The 23,302-nt window shown below is 41.1% G+C and overlaps 1 protein-coding gene across 1 annotated transcript; it reads left to right on the top strand.

The window, feature by feature from the left end:
• Positions 1-6,461: 6,461 nt before the first annotated feature.
• Positions 6,462-14,094, top strand: LOC112913867 (HLA class II histocompatibility antigen, DM beta chain). Its single transcript, XM_025990675.2, has 7 exons — positions 6,462-6,709; positions 8,557-8,722; positions 9,404-9,685; positions 11,366-11,650; positions 13,078-13,194; positions 13,350-13,385; positions 13,736-14,094. The coding sequence occupies exons 2-7, from the start codon at positions 8,668-8,670 to the stop codon at positions 13,750-13,752; spliced, it is 792 nt and encodes a 263-aa protein (XP_025846460.1). The 5' UTR covers positions 6,462-6,709; positions 8,557-8,667; the 3' UTR covers positions 13,753-14,094.
• Positions 14,095-23,302: the final 9,208 nt, after the last annotated feature.

Below are 23,302 nucleotides of genomic sequence, written 5' to 3'. Positions count from 1 at the left end.
CATGGGTTGTCATTTCAAGTTCAACTTGCTTTAACTTGAATGCAGCTTGCCCTCATTAGGGAGGGAAATGGGAAAACCCCTAGCTCCTCAGTTGACTCCTGTTCCCTGGTCTCAGCACCATACAATGGCTTTTACTCCTCTCCGTTTGTGCAAAATGCATGAAAAATGAAGGCAGAGCTATTTTCTGATAATCTGCTCACAAAACCGTGGAGGAAGCTGATTGCGGATATTTTTTTTCATTTTACTGTTTGTGAAAATGTTTATGGCTAGTATAAGCTGCCTTGGGAAATATATAACTCCTTTCAACCTTCACTGTAGCTGGGAAAATGGGAGGTCAGGAATGGGAAAAATAAGCTTTCAAATGCTGTTCTAACTCAATCATGTTGGTTCTGTGAAAACCGTATATTCAAGCTCCTGAAACAACCTGAAGGGGCCCACAATTCATGTGTCTCTCTAAACAATTTGTTCTTTGGCCAGAGTGGATCATCCAAGGAGAACTATGGTGGTGCTGCCCTGAGCAGATAGTGGGGGCAGGGGTCACGTGACTACTGGTGGTAAATTACTTTGCATACTCTTTTTTTCTTGCTTTCTTTAGGGTCTGGGGGTTACTTTGGAGGAGGGGGTGGCATTAAAGTGAAGAGTGAAATTATTTTGGTATTGGTCAGAGAGTCTCTGTTCTTCACATTGTACCAGAATCTAAGGGAAAGATCCAATTCTCAGGAGTTGGCACCTCCTCTATCCCATCTCATTTCCTTTTTTTTTTTTTTTTTTTAGTTTTTTTTTAGTTATTCATGAGAGACATAAAGAGAGAGGCATAAACATAGGCAGAGGGAGAAGTGGGCTCCCTGCAGGGAGACTGATGCGGGACTCAATCCCAGGACCTGGGAATCATGACCAGAGCCAAAGGCAGATGCTCAACCACTGAGCCACCCAGGTGCCCCTCCCCCATCTCATTTCTAATAGCAGCATGCTTTCTGCCTAATAGTATGCTCAGGAACCAGGCTGCCAAGGATTCAATTTTGACTGTCAAATTTCAGCTGTGTGACCTTGGGCAAGTTACTTAACCTCTCTGTGCCTTGGCATTATTTTCTGTAAAAGGATGATAACAAAGGTGTTCACCTTAATAGTGTTGTTGTGAAACCTAAATAAGGCAATATCTGTAGAATGCTTTAGAACAGTGTTTGGCACATGGAAAAGCTGATCAATAATTGAGCAAGGATTTCCATAGGGAAACTTAGCAGCATGACTGACTTCTTTCTTTTTTTCTGGAACCTACTTCGAATCTACATTCAAGTATTATATTTTCTCCCTTTGAGATATTTTTATTTTTCTTTTCTCTTTACCATTCTACATGTGTCTTACTCCTTTGTAGTTCTTCTTGATTTTTATCTATTCTCCAACTTATCTAGAAATTTCTTGCCAGTCATGTCTTCAGACTGCGTTTATTACACTGTGTGACCTTAGACAAGTTACACCCCCTTTGTGGACCTCAAATTCCACATTTGTAAAATGATGGGCTTCACATTAGATGCTCTCTGGTCAAACATTCTATGATACTGTCACTTGAAATACTCAAGAAGCACTAAAGACCCTCTCTAGTCTGGTGTCCCCCTTCCCAACAAGTATCCTTACTCTTGAATGAATCTGGTTTCACCACTCTTCTTTGACTGTACTGTGTCTGTGTTCCCTTTAGGGCACACAGGCTTCCTCTCACTGTAATTCCTTCTTTATTCTGCTCCCCTTGTTCCCAGCTTAACCAATGCTATAGATCCCACCTAAATTCCACTTCTTCCATGAATTTATCCCTCATCCTGCAGACTTTTTTTTAAAAAAGCTTATTTATTTAAGTAAATTTAAGTAATTTCTGCACCCAATGTGGGGTTCAAACTCAGCCCCAAGATCAAGCATTGCATGCTCTTATGACTGAGCCAGCCAAGTGCCCTCCCTGCAGCTTTAAATAATCTTTATTGAGCTTTACTAAGACTTAATGCACTTTGATCCAGACTGCTTTCAAGGATATACTGCCTTGTTTCATATGTTAATTTTTTTCACCTAACTAGTTTGTAATTTATGTAATTCAGGGATTATAAACAGTTTATCCTTCCATCAACAGGGAAGGTGGGTCTCATTTTCATTTATTCACTAACACTTGAAATTATTTAACTTTGAAATGTTGGCAATATGGCAGTATGGTGGGTGTATTTTAATTTGCCTTCCTCGTGTTACTACTGTGGTCGGGGATCTTTTCATTGTTTTCTCTCTGTGAATTGCTGAGTCATATCTTTTGTCTATTTAAAAAATTGCATTTTCTTGTGAATTCGTGGGAATTTCTTATATAGTCTTTGTAACAATTTTATGTCAGTATCAATATCGCAAATGCCTTCTTCCAGTTTGCTGCTTATCAGTTAAATTTGTATATGTTTCTTTCCTGAATAGAATTATTTAATTTTGACGGACGGTCAGAACCTTCATGATTTGTGCTTTTATAATCTTAAGAAATCCTTCCCAACCCCAAGGCAGTAAAGTTACAATTTTTGCTGGAATATAAAGTGATAAAATGATACTCAGTTTTCTTTATTTTTTTTTTAAAGGATTTATTTATTCATGAGAGACACACACACACAGACGCAGAGATATAGGCAGAGGGAGAAGCAGACTCCCTGCAGGGAGCCTATTGCAGGATTCAATCCCAAGGCCCCGGGATCAGGACCTGAACAAAACGCAGATGCTCAACCCCTGAGCCACCCAGGAGCCCCAATACTTAGTTTTCTCAATGAGAATATTTTAAAAGTTTTTTGACCAATTCAATATATAGAATTTGAGGGATGTAGAAGTTAGTAAAATGTCTGCTAGCTATCTTTATTTAGTTACTAACTCATGAGATTAAAATCACATATTTTATTGCTCAATGTATTAATATAAAGATGGTGCTGTTTCCACTTGAATGTCATAAAACAAATTTATTTTCATTTTTTAAAAGATTTGAGAGAGAGAGCATGTGCATGTGTTCAAGGGGGAGGGACAGAGGGAAAGAGTGTCTTTTTAAAAATTTTTATAATTAATTAATTAATTAATTTGCAAAGAGTGTCTTAAGTAGACCCCATGCTTGCTGAGTATGGAGCCCTATGTGGGGCTTGATCTCGACATCCTGAGATCACAACTTGAGCCAAAACTGAGTCGATCCCTCAACCTACAGCACTATACAGGCACCCCAAACGAATTTATTTTTATTCTTGTGTATTTTTTGATTATGTGAATGACTTCCAAATTCTTTATTTATTTTTAAAAATACTTTCTTTAAATAAAATAAATACCAAAAATATTTCATTATTTATCTCCCCTGCCCCCCACAACTATCAACCTGTTCATCTGTGAACTCTTTTTTCCTTTTTAAATATTTTATTTATTTATTCACGAGAGAAAGAGAGAGAGAGAGAGAGAGAGCGCGGCAGAGACACAGGCAGAGGGAGAAGCAGGCTCCATGCAAGGAGACTCCATCCCAGGTCTCCAGGATCACACCCGGGTTGAAGGCAGCGCTAAACTGCTAGGCCACCCGGGCTGCCCCGAACTCTTTCTTTCTATTTTAATTTTTCATTTTTTTTAGATTCCATATATAAGAGAAATTATATGTTATTGGTCTTTCTCTGGCTTATTTTACTTTGCATAATGCCCTTGGGTTCCATTCATGTTGTCATAAATGGAAAGGTTTCCTTGTTTTTTTTTAGGCTGAATCACATTTCATTGTGTATTTATGTGTGTACAGCCATATGGATAAGTTGTCCATCTAGCCACTAATGGACACTTAAGTCATTTCCATGCCTTGGCTGTTGTAAATAATGCCTAATGAACATAGGGATGCATATCTCCTTTTGAGTGAGTGTTTTCATTTTCTTTGAATAAATACTCAGAAGTGGAATTGCTGGATCATGTGGCAGTTCTATTTTTAATTTTTTGAGGAATCTCCATATTGTTGTTGACCGGTGTGTGGTCTGTAGGTAGGACTGTAAATTGGTGCAGCCACTATATAAAACAGTGTGGAGTCCCCTTCTTATATTTATTGACATCATTTTAGGATAATGTGTCTTTTCCAAACAGCTTTGAAAGAGTGGTCCTAGTCTGAGAAGGAAAAAAACCTGAGGACTTATGTATGAGGTAATTGTCTTTTTTTCTGATGAGTAGTTTTGGGTGGAAAACCTTTGCCTTATATTTATTTGGCCATATATGATATTTCACTATGCTTTCTTCCATTCGTGTTATTGTTTTCCTTTCACATTCAGATCTTTTTTGCTCTGGAGTTTTTCTATATGTTGGGAATAAGGACACAACTTTCTTTTCCTCTCAGATAGTAAATTGATCTTCTTAATATCACTTACTAAATATTCCATTTATTCCCAGGGATTTTATTTTATTTTATTTTATTTTATTTTATTTTATTATTATTTTATTTTTTATTCCCAGGGATTTTATACCAAATTTCCCTATATGTATGGATTTGTCTCTGAATTATTCAGTCCATTGTTTTGTCAGTTCCTTTATTTTATTTTATTTTATTTTATTTTATTATTATTTTATTTTTTATTCCCAGGGATTTTATACCAAATTTCCCTATATGTATGGATTTGTCTCTGAATTATTCAGTCCATTGTTTTGTCAGTTCCTATAGGAACTGATTATTAGCATTATTAGTAATTATTAGGCATTATTACGGCTTTTCACGTGTTTTAATATTTGGCAGGGCTGGTTTCATTTCTCTATCACTTCACCCCTCCCTAAATCCTATTTTGCTCTTCTTTTCAGAATTGTCTAAGATATTCATGGATTTGATTTCCATGTATGTTTTAGAATCACTTTGCCAAGTTCTCCCCAAATCTTGCTATGATTTGGTTAGGACAGCATTTAGGTTAGTGATATGGGAAGAAATTGACTTCCTTGTTATGTTAGGATGCCCCATCCATGAATATGTTTTCACTTTCTGAGGTGTTCATTTATGTACTTTAATAAAGTTTTCCCTTCTATTCATAAAGTTCTTATACTTTTTAATGTTAATTTCTAAACACATTATGGTTTTTGTTACTATTATAAATGGCTAGCAATGTTCAGTTGTTTTCTAACTGATTATTAGGAGTATAGATTTTAGAATCCTAAATCCTCAGTTCAAATCATGGTTCTGTTCATGTCTGGATAAATCTGGATGGTTGCTGACCTCCCTCTGCCTCCATTTTATCATAGTTAAGATGGAGATAATGATATTATTCAAGAGTTGCGGTAGCAAAGGAGGTAGAATATTCCCTAGCCGTTCAAATCATTCTGCTGCAGGAGGGAAGGATAATGGGCTAGTTACAGCAAGTGTAACCCAAGGTCAGGGTCTGGAGCAGTGAATCCCATAGAGAAGAGAGAGTGGGAGGACAGAGGTGAGGTGGGGGTGGGTAGGGACAAGGTTGGACAGACTGGGAAATAATGTAATCCTGGCAGGGTGCAGGTCTTTGAGAAGACACTGTCTTCTTTGAGAAGACACTGAAGGAAGTCACAAATGTGGTCTCACACTACGGGTTGTAGATCACAAATGATTGATGAGTTGAACAATTTTTGAGTTTATAAAATTGAGGCTTGAGTTAAAACCATCTGTCCAGAAGAGGAACCTGAGAATTTACAGGGAGCAACATAAGGAAGTACCTAGAAGGGATTTATAATTAGGGCCATGCTCTCAGGAAGAGCATGAGACCACATTTGTGACTTCCTTCAGTGTGTGATGCCCATGATGTTACTGTAGTTCCTTTTTGTTTTAGTCAATCCAAGCTCCTGGTAGACCCCCAGCAGCACCTCATAACATTGCCAAGCTTGTGGAGTTATATGTCAGGACTGCGATGCCAACTGCCTTTCTCTTCTGGACGTGGCTTCAGCCCAGTATTTGGTTCTCACCTCCAGCACCCCTCAGTGGAGGGGACTTTCTGTCCACCATGCCCTCAATGGTTTCTCTTTTCTCTTCGAAGTACACTGGCCTTATTGCTTACTTGCTTTAACATCAACTCTTCTTTTTACAAATGTTTTTTCTTATTCACCAATTGACCTAAAAGCAAATGGCGTGGGGGCAGAGTCCATATCTCCTAGTTGGGTATTTCTTGTAATGCTCTGCACAGGAACACTGTGGTTAGTCCACTTGTGGCACGTGGTGGACAGCCCAGGGGGAGAGGTGTGTGAAAGGAGAGGACTGGCTCTTGGAGCTTGGGTAGTGCCAGTAAAAGAGGGACAGCATTTGGGAACGCGGCTACAGCTCCCTCATTCCTATGGTCCTGGTGGTCCTGGCACTACAGAAATAGTTATTCAATCACAATGGACAGGGCACCTAAAATGTTCTTTTGGGTTGATGTGTTACCTATGTCCGTAAAATTAGGAGGAAGAGGAGAATGAAGAAATCACTGAGCACAGGTCTCTGGGTTTTCTGTCTTGCTTTATTCTAAAAGGTACTCTCAGTCTTCTTATTAATAGAGAAGTGAAATCTTCTGCAGTTCCTGCTGCTGCCTCACAAATGGTTTCACATCTCCTTTGGCTGCCGGGGCAGACACTCAGACTCAAGAGGGAACTCCGCGTGGCCTCAGCTCCCTGGCAGGTGGCCAACCCTGTGCAGGCACGGGACCTCACCGCAAGCATTCCTGTGCCAGTGCAGTCTTGGTAGACATTGGAAAGGATCCCAAGCCCTGGTTCCTGCAAGGTTAGGCTCACCGCCTACCTAGGGGGAGGAGGAAGAATGTAAAGGGGAAGTGTGTGTATGCAGATGGTTGGGGGGAAGAGTTTGCACAGTTTTGAAACTGTTAAAAGAGAAAGCCAGGAGATACTTGTTCTAAGAACAGAAGGAATTCTGAGAACGGGGAAGCTAAGACTTGAACAGATCAAGTGGCTTTCCCTTTATCTTTCTCTCAGTGGAGGTCAGTGCTGGCCACCTTTACATGGGTCACCTCAGCCTCAAGATGTAGTGAGTGTGTGGGCATGCTTGCGTGTGTGCACCTGTGTGTGAATTTTGGACCTGTTTTCAAAACTGTAAGAATGAAGACACTTAGGTCTTTTAAGATTATATGAGATGACATGGGAAGGGCCTACCTAGTATAGTATCAGTTCCAAAGTTGAAGCTCAACACATTTTGGACCCACCACCCAATTTTCTGCCCATTCTAGCTCACCTGATGGCTTATTGAGGAGGTAGAGTATAGAAACATCTTATAATGAAGGTAGGGTTGAGAGTGGGGGTGCTGGGAAACATGGACACGACTTCAGTTAATCTTGATTAGTTACACAAGTCTTTTGTTTCTTATTTTCATCTTTCTATTCATTTTTGGTACATGCTTCTTTTTCTTCATAAATATTGATTCTCTTGAGATTAGGGACTTTGGGGAGGGGAATAGGTAAGTGTGGTATCAAGGGTCTCCTAATCCTCTTTCATTTAGCTCACTACTAAATCAAATCCAAAAGCTTGCAGAAACTAAGGTGAGGAGACACAGCTCTGAAGCCACTGGGGAATAGAGAGAAGCCAATTTAGGGTTTTATATTTGTGATAGAAAAAGCCACCAGCTGTATACTTCACAGTGGAATAGGAGAATGAATTGCCAGTTAAAATCTGCCTTTTCCAGGGGAAGTAAAGGACAGAAGCTTTGTCTTATTTTTCTAGTGGCTTCATATGCAGGGACCTGCTCTGGGACAGATAGGCTCAGTGGGAGAGACACACTGTTGAATGTTGAGTTTGGGGAGGCAGTTGAGCTTTGGGAACTGATCCATTACCAGCTATTTATCAAGGGTTTAAGTGGAGTTGTCCTGCGGTCTGCCCTAAGATAGCTGAGTGGTGGAGGATAGGATTTCCTGGCTCCAAAAAGCAGAAAGGATGAAATGAAGTTCTGCTGGCTAGAACAAAAAAAGCAATGGAATCCCAGGGAGGGATTTTCCAGTCTGTCTCCGACCTCTGAAGTGGAGCTGCTTCCCTTATTCTGCAGTTGTGCTTTGAGGCGAGATAACTCTGTACTCTCCTAATACCTCCTTCCATCTTAGTATTCCTGGCTCTGCCACAGCTCCGGAAGGGCCTTTCACCATCCCACCTCCATCTCCAGGTAAAAGGACAGACCAAGGGTTGCTCAAAATCTGAGTAACCTCCCTCTAAGGGACATGAGAAGTTATCTAGTCCCAGTCTTTTGGAAGGATATTGAAAGGAAACAGTTAAACCATTGGGCTACCCAGGCTACAAATGTTCTGGGACTATTGGAATTGTTTTTTCCACTGATTAAGGAAATCCACCTACAGGCTGGTCTTTCCCACAAGGAAAGAGTTAAGAGAAGGAGTTGTTTAAAGCCTAAGGCAGGATAAGATTTACCTGGTAACTGATGACGCTAGGCTAAAGCACTCAGCGATTTGTCTTTGTATTTGTCCTCGCCTCTCTAACCAATCTGACAACTCTTAGTTTGGGACTGACTTAGAAGAGGTGGTTGGAACGGGTTTAGTATCTAGGGGATGGGTGGCTCCAAATCATTCATTTAGTGGGGATCAAGGAGCTGGGGCAATACGGTATTTCACTCAGGGTCTGGAGAACATCTACCCAGGCTGGGCTACTGGAGCAGGCGAGGATCCAAAGACCCTGGAAGAACTGGTCCAGGGGGACTGAATTCCTGGAGTGTTCCTAGAGCAAAGCATGACCACACTCCTACCATTGCTGCTGGGCCTCAGTCTGGGCTCTACCGGAGAAGGTAAGGGTTTCCTGCCTGGGACCTTCCCTTCCTCTGCTCCTTTGGGACAGGGGGGTCAGTTGGATTCAGACATCCCAGACTAGTTTGTCTCTCCAGTATGTACTCTGATAGCACTTTGTACCTTTCTATCTTTGTAGTGATCTTAATATAATTAAGCTTGTATAATTATTTGTGTAATACATATCATTTCCTGGAGTGGGGGCAAGGGCAATATCTCTCTTGTTTACTGATGCATCCTCAGCTCCTAGCACATAATATGTGTGTGTGCTTCATAAATATATATTGGAGTGAATATTTAATATATACAGCATACAACAAAGCTGACTCTTTCTCTTGACCCCTTTCTCATTCAATAATTTGCTCTACTGATGGCCTTGTCCTGGGTAAGCTTTGCTTGAACTAGCAAATAATTTTGGTCTATTCTTGTTCCCATACTTAGTCTCATAAAGAGGAAATAGCATCTGAAAACTTCTCTGCTACTACTACTACTCTGCTACTACTTCTCTGTACTACTACTTCTCTGCTATTCCCTTAATTTGTGCTCTCAGAGACTCCAGTACATGAGCGTGGTCTCTAGATGCTACCTGAGGCAGGAAAACTACACCCCACTCATTAGGTGTAACTGAGGCTTGGGCTTCCTGCAGAAGTCTTTGAGCTGCCGTCCTTCTCTGGTTTCTGTAGGTAGCTTTATAGCTCACGTGGAAAGCTCCTGTCTGTTGGATGATGATGGGACTCCAAAGGATTTCACATATTGTGTCTCCTTCAATAAGGATTTGCTGACCTGCTGGGATCCAGATGAGGCCAAAATGGTCCCTTATGAATTTGGGACACTGAATGTCTTGGCCAATTACCTCTCAGATTACCTCAACCAACAGGAATACCTGCACCAGCGCTTGTCTAATGGGCTCCAGGACTGTGCCACACATACCCAGTCCTTCTGGGGATCACTGACCCACAGAACACGTAAGGAGAGAGGGGTGCAAAGGGGCTATCGGGAAGCACAGTTGGAGAGGGGAGGGAGGCCAGGGAGGATCGCTCCATCCCTCCATAGGTAAGAGATTTGAGATTTGGGGAGGAAACAAGCAGAAAATGTATGGACCTGGAATATAGAAAGAGTGAGTGTTGACCCTCAAAAGGTTGTTGAAGGGGATGGGTGAATAAAGAGGCCACTAGGGAGCTATTGAGAAAGTAAGCATGCTTTCCTTCTATTCAGGGTATCTCAGGATGCAGAATTAAGTTCAACCAGGAATGTGTAAGAATAGCCAGAATGCCTTTTCTCCAAATGCTCATGCCTCTTTATCATAGGTTCTGATATTCTAGGTCTGGGATGGGCCCAGGCATAGGAATATTTAGAAAGCTTTCCAGGGGATTTCAACATGCTTTCTTTTTTTTTTTTTAATTTTATTTTATTTTATTTATTTATGATAGTCACAGAGAGAGAGAGAGAGAGAGAGAGGCAGAGACACAGGCAGAGGGAGAAGCAGGCTCCATGCACCGGGAGCCCGACGTGGGATTCGATCCCGGGTCCCCAGGATCACGCCCTGGGCCAAAGGCAGGCGCCAAACCGCTGCACCACCCAGGGATCCCTCAACATGCTTTCTTGCCCCAAAGCCCTTCCAATGACTTGAGATTGGTAAAAGAAAAATGAAGACCTCCACAAGACAGAGTAATGTGTCTTAAGGTGTGATTTCTGGGCCACTTTTCTCAGAATTGCCTAGGGAAGATGTTTGTTAAAAATACAAGATCTTGGGGTGCCTTGGTGGCCCAGTTGGTTAATGTCTGCCTTAGGTCATGATCCGGGTCCTGGGATCGAGCCCCATGTTGGGTTCCCTTCTCAGCGGGAAGCCTGCTTCTCCCTCTCCTCCCTGCTTGTGCTCTCTCTTGCTACTTTGGTCCCTCACTCTAAAATAAATAAATACAATCTTCTAAAAATTTCATTCTTAAAAGAAAATAATGCAAGCCCTTGAATGTCACTACAGATCCACTTGGTGAAAATATTTTGGGATGCAACCTAGGGAATCTGCATTTTAACACAATTTCTTGGATTTTTATTTAAGATTCTGTTTTGAACAGCACCAAGATAGAGGCAAGCAAGAGGGTCATCTAGGCGAATAAAGTAGTAGAGAATGGCAATATTAACAATTCCATAAATTTGGATTACACAATTCCAAATTTAAGAGCATTAGATCTGAGTGAGGCTCGTTTCCTTAAACTATCTGAAGTAAAAAATGCTGCTTCATTTGAAGCCACTTAGTTTGTTAAATTAGATTTGAGAGCAGATGTCTTTTCGTACCTTTACAAACCTCAACCTACAACTCTTGACAACTGTTAGCTTATATACTTGAGATAAATACAGTGACTTCTGGAACAGCCTGCAATTCAGAACTGGCTTCTACTTAATGTGATCAACTGTAATTTTGGAGCAGGAAAGAAAGGAAAGGGCAGTGAAAGAATGGGAGGAAAGAAAGAGCAAAGCAGGAGTAAATCCTAACTCCTCTTTTCCAAAGGGATGTGGAGGCATGGAGTGGGGGTGGGGAGGGTAGGTTGGCAGAAGTCAGGAAAAATTGAAGTAGGAAAGAAACCAGGTTGGAGAAAAATCCAGAATGTTGTCCTCTTTCCTGACTATGTTTTCCCCCTATGCAGGGCCACCAACTGTACAAGTAGCCAAATCCACTCCTTTTAACACGAAGGAGAGTGTGATGCTGGCCTGCTACGTGTGGGGCTTCTATCCAGCTGATGTGACCATCTCGTGGAGGAAGAATGGGCAGCCTGTCCCTTCTCACAGTAGTGCCCTTAATATGGCCCAGCCCAATGGAGACTGGACATATCAGACTGTCTCCCATCTAGCTACAACCCCTTCTTATGAGGATACCTATACCTGTGTTGTGGAGCACATCGGGGCCCCTGAGCCTGTTTGTGAGGACTGGAGTAAGTGTATGGTGGGTGGGAGGAATTAGGGTTGAAGCAGAGAGCTGCGAGAGGGTGGCTAAAAAAGGAACACCAACATTTTGGCACAGGGAGTGACATGGACAGGTCCATGGTATATAGCAGGGAGGGAGAGGCTGAGAATGGGAAGCAAGTCTGGAGGAACTGGTAGAGGGTTGATAACCAGAAATGCGGCGATGGGATACAGGAATAGAAAGAGTTACTGTCATTGATGGCATAGTGGTGTGGTTGATGCTGTTTTATGTGTGCCCAAGGGTGGCAGGGAGCAGCATGGCTGTCCTGAAAAGGGGATATGATTTGGTGACCTTGTTTTCAAAACTAAAAATTGTGATGCAACATTTTAGGATCCTCAGATTCCAACTATTGTGTTGTCTGATCAGTAATGGGAATTGAAGGAATAAAAAAGGTTTCAGAAGAAACAGGACTTTCTCTTGGTGTGGGGGTGGTACTGAATTTGGGCTACTCTGTTAGGGAAGTAAAAACCATGGCTGGCAAACACTTTGGTTTACATGCTTGGAGGCTAATGAACAAGGAATCAATGAGCACTGTTTGAACCCCAGGACTGGAAGTAGTTAAATGTACCAAGAGATTTGGTACACATATATGGGGAAAGAGAAGGGGAAGAAATGAAGAGGGATATCTCTGGAGGGCTAGAGAACAGAATCCCAGCCTGGCTATTGAGACCGGGCTCCCCCTTTGGGGAGTATTGTCTTGCTGGGCAGCTGAGAAGGGCATGAAGAGCAGAGAGAGGAACGCACAAGCACACCTGAACTCTCCTGGGAGTCTTCTCATCATGCACCAGAGTTTCCCTTGGTGATGGAATATTTATTTTAGCATGGGAAAGGAATCCAGGTGGGGTGGGATTCAGAGTACAATGGGTTTCAGGAGGTGGGAGCTATGGAGTGGGATGGAGCCAGATTCCGGAAATCTCGATGTGGACAGGAAAAGATTCATCAGTATTCAGATAACTCATGAATGGGATCATTGAGAGTTAAGAAAGGTGGAAAGACATTTTAATAGACAAATACTCAGGTAGAGCACATAAGGGAGCAGAAATTGTCACTATGGGGTTAATGGAAAGGGGAATGAGGAGTCCTTTATTCTTTGGTGAGAGAACTTCAGGGTGAAGAAAGGAAAAAAGATGCCTTGAGAGGTCCCACTGTATTAGAGAGGACCTGGAAGGTAGGGTGCCAACTCTGGTGAGAGGGGGTCCCCCAGTGCTACCCCAGTAGAGAGCTACAGGATGGGGATGTTGAGGAAAGTCTGTTTCCTTGGGAGTAGGTTGGTGTGAGCTAGACCCTTGGTATTAGGCTAAAACACCTTTGCACCTGCTAGGTGGAGGTTGTACTAAATTAAGTTTCTCTGGCAATGAGCAACAAATTGGTTCTAGTAAGTTTCTATTTTTGCAGCACCTGGGCTGTCCCCAATGCAGATAGTGAAGGTTTCTGTGTCTGGAGTGACTCTGGGCCTGGGCTTCATCATCTTCTATCTTGGTTTGCTCAGCTGGCGGAGAGCTGGCTCCTCTGGTGAGTGCCACCCCTAATCTCCTGTTGCCAATCTTGCTCCTAGTTTCTGCTCACTTTCTGTTGGTGAGTGGTTCTCCCATTGCTACCTCATTTGCTGTGAGTGATGCCAGGCACTTTTATCCACTGTCCTCTAATCAAACATTTTCTTCTCCTAGGCTATGTTTTTCTCCCTGGAACCAGTTATCCAGAAGGTAACATCTCTATTGGTCCATTTGCCTATTGGTCCTTTGGAGGAGTGAGAGATCTCAGGAGTCTGTGTTGGGCTCAGCTAATGGTGCTTATAGTAGGAGTGAGGTTCCACAAGGATGTAGCCAAGAGCATAATTTAAATTGCCATTGTTGGTATTAGGGGCAGGGAAGAGTAGCACCTACACCCCTTTCTTCTATCTGATTGAGCATCGAAGGGGAGACGATTGAAAGTGGCTCCTTGGTGATCTAGAATTTTTGATACCATTGTATGGCTTGCATGGATGGTTATAGAGACAGATGATGGGGTCAGGTTGGTTTGAAGCCTCATTATCACCTTTCTATTTCTTTTGCAGGTCAACATGTTTCCTAGAGGCAGAATCCTACAACTTCTACTCCAGTGAGGAGATTCAAACTCTTAATGATGTTGCCATGTCCCCCCAACATCCTCAGACCCTACAAAATTTCTTGGATCCTATGGTTTCTCCATCCAGATCTTTGAACTTCCCAGCCCATCCCATGTAGACCTTAGCAAGTTGGGGGGAACTCACTGCTGGGAATATTCTGTAATCTACTTATTGTCCAAGGCTGTATCTCTGGGTCAAATATCATCTGGGGAGGGAGGTTAAAGGCCCTTCCGGGGGCCACACTGTGCCACAGGAGCCAGTGAGTCATTGGTGATCATCTCTGAGGAATAAACTCCAGTGGAAATGTTGTTTTTCTATGCTTTTTCCTGAGGCCCTGGGGAAGGCCCATGAGCAGAGTTATGGGTTGGGGTTAATTCTCTCTTACTTGACTGGAGGAGTCAGTACCTCCTCCTAATTATTCCCTCTAGACATGACAGAATTAGGGGCAGTCTTCTGATCTGTAACTCATAAGAAGAAATTAAACTGTGGTTGGATGGAGTCACAGGATAAGGGAGAGGCAGGGAGCTAACAGTTTACTTGCCCCCATAAAGGGTCTTAGGAGGATTGAATGCGTTCATACTCACAGATGGCTAAGAGTGTTGCTGGCACACACTGAGCCCACAGTAGTGATGGTAGTTATTACCTCTTACTCAACTTTCTGGGCCACGCATTGGACCAAGTGCCTTATGTGCATTATTTCGTTGATCCTCATCACAACCCTGACACAGATCCTCAGATAGGACTCAAAGGGCAGAGCTTAACTTGGGATGGGAGTTCTGGGCAGTTATTTCTTCCATACCCTAAATGGGGAAGAGCCCATAGCTCAAGTGCTTATCATGACCTAGGTGCTGGGCTAAGGCTTTGTATTTGTATCTCATTTACTTCTTACAATAACGCCAAGAGGAAAAGATTGTCTCCTTCCATGTCACAGATGAAGAAAGCAAGGTTCAGAGGTAAATAACTTGTCCAAGATCAAAGAACAAATTCTCTAAATAGGATGTTTGTCTACCTTAACTGGAAGTAAGTAGATGGCCTTATTCTAGTGAGCACGCCACTCTTCAGAGCCATGCTTTCATTCCCTTTTACCCCTAATCCAAGGGACATCCACTGTTGGGGTACAAATTTTGCACTGTAGAAGAGAGGTGCATTTTGTTTCCAGTGAGGGGCGACACCTGCTGGACACGGAAAGCTTGGGCCTGGCATTGTTTTTGGAATCCCAGTTGGGCAGGAGACTTCAGGCAAGGAAGAGAAACCAGAAGTAAAGACAAGTACTGAAGCACCTTAGCCTAATGGAATATTGTGGAGGGAGAACGAGGGGTTATTGATGTACATATGCATATGGGTAGCTATGTAGGAATACTCAAGGTCAGACTCTGGTGAGCTGGGGGAAGAGACAGAAGACTGCAGAATCTTCTTATGTGCTGGTATCCATGTGTGTGTGTGTGTGTGTGTGTGTGTGTGTGAGAGAGAGAGGAGTGGTCCTGGGGGCTAGAAACTATCCATCCTTGGACTGTTTCTGTGCTGATGGGGGCCTACAGAAGAATGGGGGAAGTACTTACAGACTTATAGACTTACAGACAGGAAGTTCTTACAGACTTTAAGTCCAAAGTAGGTGCTCAGGGTTTGTACAACCAGTGAATTGATCTCCTTTACATCCATGGTCTCCCCCAGAAGGAACCTTGTGATCAGAGCATTTGTTCTGGAAAGAGTTTGCTGGAGAAGTCAATGGGAGGGGAGAGTCCTCATGAATTCAAAATGATTATTCTCGGGGATCCCTGGGTGGCGCAGCGGTTTGGTGCCTGCCTTTGGCCCAGGGTGTGATCCTGGAGATCTGGGATCGAGTCCTGTTTTAGCCTGCTTCTCCCTCTGCCTGTGTCTCTGCCTCTCTCTCTCTCTGTGTGACTATAAATAAATAAAAATTGAAAAAATAATAATAAATAAAAATATAAAAAAAAAACAAAATGATTATTCTCTGAGCAAGGCCATATAAGGTTGGAAGAGGGAAGTGCTGTGCACTGTGCTAATTGGCAAATGTAGGCTCAGAAATTAATCTCTAGGAATTTTATCAGATTTGTATTTCCCTTTTTTTGCATTTATATATAGCATGTAATGGATGAGCTTGTGTATCATGTAAATAATCTTCCATCTCTGCTTGACTTGATTTAAAAACGTGCTGTTTAAAGTTGTATGTGGTTTCATTTTCGTTTTTCCATTCATGGTTTTTGTTTTTGTTTGTTTGACAAAGCAAATTCCTTTTGAAATGCTAGTCTGGTCTGTGTAGGGCTTTGGGTGGTATCTATGCCTGGCTGATTTTGAAGAAGCTGCATATCCAAAGGGTCTGGGTCTGGCCACAGCAGTGGGAATCAAAGTGACAGGACCCCAGGGGAAGGAAGGAGAGAGTCAGCTAATTGGATAGCTTCCAGTCCTCCTCTGGAGGTTCCTGGCAAGCTTCCCTCTGCCCTAACTTGGTGTGTTTTTGTTTGGAAAGCTGTCCCCTTCCAGATAAGGAGTAGGAAAAAGTGCTGGGTAGATCTCCTGGGATCCAAGAAGCCAGATTAGGGAGAAAAGGGAGGAACTACATGTCCTTACATGGGAGAATGAGTGGTGCTTGGATAGAAAGTAGAAGTAGGGTAATGGTAGGCCAGCTCTGGGGCTGTGTGAGGAGAGTAGAATGTTAAACATAATCAAATACCAAAAAGAGGAGTGTGTGTATGAGAGAGACAGAGACCGGGACAGAGGGAGAGAGCGGGGGGAGAGGTAGTTGGGCTATTGGGTTATATCTAATCCAGGTGGTATAATACATGGTTCTCTCAATGTCTAGATCATTTTAAAAGCTGAACTTGGAGTTGGAATTGACTTTTAAGGTCATCTAGTCCCACTCTCCACCCATAAAAGTGTTCATGAGGGCGTGCACAATGCAGGGAGTCCCTTCAACCCTTGGGGCAGATAGCAATACTTCAGAGAACTGTGCTGACCTCAAGTTTGAGGTTCTTCTTTTGATATAATTTCAATCATATGTGGGATCTAAAAAAAAAAGCCTCAACGCATGAATAAAAAAAAAAGCTGAATCAGACCTATGTATACAAGAGAACAGACTGATGGGTGCTAGAGGGGCGGGGCTGGAGGGCTGGGCAACATGGGTGAAAGGGAGTGGGAGATACAGGCTTCCAGTCATGGAGTGAATGAGTCATGAGAATCAAAGACACAGCATGAGGAATATAGTCAATGAGGAATATAGTCAATATAGTCAATGAGGAATATAGTCAACGTAATAACGTTGTGTGGTGACAGATGGTAGCTACACTTGGGGTGAGTGCAGCATAACTTATAGAGGAGTTCAATCACTATGTTATACACCTGAAACAAATGCAACATTGTGTGTCAACTATACTCAAATTAAAAAAAAAATAAAAGCAATAAGAGCTTGGGAATAAAGCTCAAGTACACCATGGGAGGGTGTATCCTCAGTGCTTTTTTCCTGAGTGACAGCATGCACTTGCATTCCAGATTCTCTTTGTCTCCTTATTCATGTACATAGTCATGTGAAAAGGCCAGAAAAAGATTGGTATCTGATCTCAATGTTTATTTAGGAAAATTACTTTTGCTACACCAATCCCCAAGGGCTACAGAAAGCAGAAAGGCCCCAAACCCAAAAGGATTGCTCCCCAGTGGGAGACTAGACCTGCTCTCCTGAACCTTTCTCTTGCACTTTTCCATTGCAAATGAGCCCTTGGCCAGGCTGGTCAGAGGCAGGGAATGAAGAAAGAAATGACTTTCATTATCCCAGAGCATCAACAGAAAACAAATGGCACACTCAGAATAAGATAGTTCAAGGAGAGTCTACTTACAAAGAAGTATTTACAAAGAAGTAGGTAGAGAGTAGTGCAGTATAACTGGAGGTAGCAGCTGACCTGTCACTACCCCAAAGTCCAAAAAGGCAAGAGATTAGAGGGGTTATCAGGATTTAGTGTCACTACCTTGCTGGCAACAGTGCCCTTCAGTCAAGGAACACAGCCAGTCTAAGGTGACCTTGAGAGGGGGCTAACGGAGTTAAAACCTGACCTCGCTCTCTGCCTCCCTCTGCTCTCAGAGCGAGGCTGAAAGCAAAGGGAAGCCACGGAGCTCTGGAAACTGTGATGTCCTACATGCCAGCGCTGGGGACAGACCTTGGCTTGGAGAAATGTGGATCTTTAGAAGGACAGGTGTAGGACAATTGGCACATTGACTTGACTTGAAGGAAAGAAACCAAAGTTGTGGCAGTGGGGTGGTGGTAGGGGTAGAAAGATGCAAAACCTGGGCTTCGGCCTCAGGCCTCAGGCAGGGACAAGACCTCAGTAATAACAGAAGACTAATATTACTGCTCGGGGACCTGAGAAAATACTCATTTCTAGTCTCCCTTGCCCTAGGCCAAGGTTTATGTAACTGTGGATCTTTATTTTTTCTGATATATCTTACTGTTAGGTTTTCCGGTTCCTCAAAATTAAATTAGAACTGTGATTGAGGTTATCCTGAATTTATTGAGCAGTTTGGGGTTAATTGGCTTTTTAAAAATATAAGTCAACCAATGCAAAAACAGAGGGTATCTCCCCATGTATTCAGATCGACTTGTTTGCTCTTTATTATGCTTTTTAAAATTTACTTTTTCATATCGGGTCCTTGTATGCTCAGTTACTTCTTCGAAATTTTACGGACTTTGCTGTCATTGTGATTGATTATATTATTGTAATTTTATTTTCAAAGCAGCTATTTCTGGTGTAGAGAAGTGTAACCAACATTTGCAAAGTTGTATTAAAAAATAACAAAATTTACCATCTTAACCATTTTCAAGTGTACCTTTCAGTAGTGTTAAGTACATTCACATTGTTGTGCACCAAATCTCCAAAACTTTCTCATTATGCAAAGCTGAACTTCAGTACCCATTAAACAACAACTCCCCATTTCCCTCTTTCCTCAGCCCTGGTAATCATCACACTTTCTGTTTCTATGAATTTAACTATGTTAGATACTTCATATAAGTGCAATCATACCGTATTTGTCTTTTTGTGACTGGCTTATTTCATTTAGCATAGTATCCTTAAAGTTCATCCATGTTGTAGCATGGGACAGGATTTTCTTTCCTTCTTAAGGCCAAATACTATTCCATTGTATATATATATATTGCACATTTTGTTTGTGTATTCACCTGTCGATGGACATTTGGGTTGCTTCCACCTCTTGGTCATTGTGAATAATGCTGCTATGAACATGGGTATGCAAATATCTGTTCAAGTGCCCGCTTTTTTTTTTTTGATAGTAGCCATTCTAATGGTGTGAAGTGATATTTCATTGTGGGTTTGATTTGCATCTCTCTAACGATTAGTGATGTTGAACATCTTTTTATATACACTTGTCAGCCGTTTGCATATCACCTTTAGAGAAATACCTATTCATGTCATTTGTCCACTTTTAAATTGTTTTTCCATGTGGTTTTATTTGTTGCTACTGTTGAGTTATAGAGGTTCTTTATTATTCTGGATATTAATGCCTTATCATATGTAGAATTTGCAAACATTAGAAGTTAACCAATTTTTGAGGGTTGGTCATACATGAGACAATCTTGCTGGATTCTCTTGCTGGTTTCAGTGGTTTGTTTGCTGTTGATATTCTCCCTCTCTCTCCAGATAGGTAATAGCATCATCAGCAAACTCTGAGAGTATCCCTTTAAATCCTTAAAACTCTTAATTAGTTTTCTTTTTCATAGCATTGACCAGGACCTCTAAGGCTATGCCAGATAGAAGCAGTGACAATGAGCATTATTGTGTTGTTTTTTTTTTTTTAAGATTTTATTTCTTTATTCATGATAGAAAGAGAGAGAGAGAGAAAGAGACAGGCAGAGACACAGGCAGAGGGAGAAGCAGGCTCCATGCAGGGAGCCCGATATGGGACTTGATCCCGGGACTCTGGGATCACATCCTGAGTCAAAGGCAGACGCTCAACTGCTGAGCTACCCAGGCATCCCAATGAGCATTATTGTTAAAGGAAATGCAACTAAATGTTCTTCATTAATTACAATGTTTGCTGTAGGCTTGTTAAAAGATTAAACTTATTGGGATGCCTGGGTGGCTCAGTGGCGGAGTGTCTGCCTTCCCGGTTCCGGGATTGAGTCCTGCAATCAGGCTCCCTGCAGGGAGCCTGCTTCTACCTCTGCTTGTGTCTCTGCCTCTCTCTGTGTGTCTCTCATGAATAAATGAATACAATCTTTAAAAAAAGAAAACTAAACTTGTTATTTGAGATAACTATAGATTCACACACAGTTGTAAAAAAAAAAAAGTACAAACAGATCCCATGTATCTTTTACCCAGTTTCCTCTGATGGTGACATCTTGTAAAGCGTTGGTACAATATAGCAATCGGGATACACCGATACAGTTAAAATACAGAACATTTCTATCATCACAAGGATCCCTCATATTGCTCTTTTAGAGCCACACCCACTTCCCTATTGCCCCACATCCTCCTTAACCTCTGGCAGTTGCTAATCTGTTCTCTATTTCTGTATTTTGTCATTTTAAAAATGTTTTATAAATGAAAACATACAGTATATAACATTTTGGGATTGTTTTTTTTTTCTCTCAACATATTTCTCTACAGATTATACAAGGTTGTTGCAAATATACAGTTTCTTATTTCTGAGTTGTATTCCAGGGTATGGATATAACACAGTTGGTTGAAGGATATTTGGATTGTTTCCAGTATTTAGATAATATGAATAAATCTGCTCTAAACATTTATGTACAGGTTTTCGTGTAGACATAAGTCTTCATTCCTCTAAGATAAATGCCCAGTGGTGTAATTGCTGAATCATGCAGGAGTTGAATGTTTAAAGAAACTACCAAAGTGTTTTCCCAAGTGGCTGTACCAGCAATGTATGAGCAATCCAGTTTTTCTGCATCCTTGCCAGCATTTGGTATTGCCACTGTTTTTTTATTTTAGCCATTTTAACAGGTGTGTGGTGATATCTCATTCTAATTTTCATTTCCTTAATGGCTATTGTTGAACATTGTTTCATGTGCTTACTTGCCATGTGTGTATCCTACTCTGTGAAATGTCTCTTCATTTCTTCCTGTTTTCTTTTTTTTTTTTTAATTTTTATTTATTTATGATAGTCACAGAGAGAGAGAGAGAGGCAGAGACACAGGCAGAGGGAGAAGCAGGCTCCATGCACCGGGAGCCCGATGTGGGATTCGATCCTGGGTCTCCAGGATCGCGCCCTGGGCCAAAGGCAGGCGCCAAACCGCTGCGCCACCCAGGGATCCCTTCTTCCTATTTTCTAATTAGAGTGTTTGCTTTTTCCTGTTGAATTTTCAGTTTGTTGTATATTCTAGATACTGATTCTGTTTTGGACACATGGTTTGCAAATATTTCCTTCCATCATGTAGCTTGTCTTTTCATCCTCTTTATAGGTTTTTCACAGAGCAAATGTTTCTAATTTTGATGAGGTGCAATTTATTAATATTTCCGTTTATGAATCATGTTTTTGTTGTCAACTCTAAGAATTTTTTGCCTAGCTCTACATCCTACATTAGGGAAAAATAGATTTCCCCTATTTAAAAAAAATTATCTTTTACATTTAAGTCCATAATCCATCTTAGGTTGAGCTGCTGCCGCTTCTGTTCTTCTCCGATCTGATTACATTTTCTTTTTCTTGCATTATTTACTGGCTAGAACTTCTAACACCATTTTAAATAAGAGTGGTGAGAGTGGATATCTTGCCTTGTCCCTCTCTGACAGGAAAAACATTCAGTATTTTGCTATTAAGTATAATGTTAGCTGTAGGCCTTTTTCATTTTTTTTCTCTTTTTTTAAAAAACAAGTTGAGAATGTTAGCTTTATGCCCATTCTTTTCCTGGGTTTTTGTTATGAATGGGCATTACATTTAATCAAATGCTTTTCCTGCATTGATTGATATAATTATGTTGATTTGATAATTTTTCTTCTTTAGCCTGATAATATGATAGAATACATTGATTGATTTTTGAATATTTTGAACCAGCTTCACATCCCTGGAAAAACCTCAATAAATGTAGTGTTTACTGTTTTTTTATACATATTCCTGAATCATATTTACTGATAATTTGTTAAGGATTTTGTGGTTATATTGATGCAGGATATAGGTATGCAGTTTTCTTTTCCATTTGGTTTTGATATTAGGGTAATAGTTTCATAAACGAATTGGAAAGTGTTTCCTCCTCTTCTGTAAGAGACTGTATAGAATTTCTGTCAATTCTTCTTTAGATGTTTGGTAGAATTCTCCAGATGAAACCATCTGGGCTCAGAGTTTCCCTTTCAGGAATTTAAATTTCAAATTCCAAACTCAATATATAGGGCTATTCAAATGACCTGTTTCCTATTGGGTAAGTTGTAATAGTTTGTCTTTTTTGAGAGACTGGTCCATTTTGTTTAAAATCTCAAATTTATATTTATAGAGTTGTTTGTAGTATTCCCTTATTATCTTTTTGGTATCTGCAGAGTCTGTATTGACATTGTTTCATTACTGATATCAGTGATTTCTATCTTCTCTTTCCTTGTTGGTCTTGCCAGAATTTCAATTAGTTGATCTCTTCAAAGAATCTGTTGTTTCATTGAATTTCATTATTGTTTTTCTGTTTTCAATTTCATTTTTTAAAAAGGATTTTATGTATTTAGTTGAGATAGATACAGTGAGAGAGAGAGCATGAGCAAGGGTGCAGGAGCAGAGGGAGAAGCAGACCCCTGCTGAGCAGGGAGTCCAACTTGGGGCTCTATCGTAGGACCTGAGATCATGACCTGAGCCAAAGGCAAATGAGCCACCCAGGTGCTCCCTGTTTTCAATTTCATTGAATTGTGCTTTTATCTTTACTATTTCCTTTCTTCTGCTTGCTTTGGCTTTGATCTTTTTCTAGATTCTTGAGGTATGAGCTTTAGATTATTGATTGGAGACTTTTCCTTTTAAAAAATATAGGCTTTTCATGCTATAACTTCTCTTCAACACTGCTTTACCTATGTTTCATAGGCTTTGATTTATTTTATTTTATTACTACTTTTTTGTTGTTAAAGATTTTACTCACTTATTTGAAAGAGAAACAGACAGAGAGAGAGCACTAGTGGGGAGAGATGCTGAAGGGCAGAGAGAAGCAGACTTCTTGCTGAGCAGGGAGCCCAATGCGAGGCTCGATTCCAGGACCCTGAGATCATGACCTGAGCTGAAATCAGAGTCAGTGGTGTAACTGACTGAGCCACTCAGATGTCCCTATAACTGTGGATTTTATGTTTTTGCTTCACATATTTTACAGCTTGCACAGTTTTTTACATATAAGCATTTAGGATTATTTTGTCTTCTTGGTAGGTTGACCCTTTTATCATAAAATGTCCCAATCAGTCTTGGATAATTTTCTTTAATCTAGAGTTTATTTTATCTGGAAGTAGTATACTCACTTGTTTCCCTTTGATTAATGATTGAATAATATATTTTTTTCTATCTTTTTACTTTTAACTTGCA

This window comes from Vulpes vulpes, chromosome 1, assembly GCF_048418805.1.
Source record: "Vulpes vulpes isolate BD-2025 chromosome 1, VulVul3, whole genome shotgun sequence".
Lineage (NCBI taxonomy): Eukaryota > Metazoa > Chordata > Mammalia > Carnivora > Canidae > Vulpes > Vulpes vulpes.
This window is presented reverse-complemented; position numbering and strand designations above follow the sequence as displayed.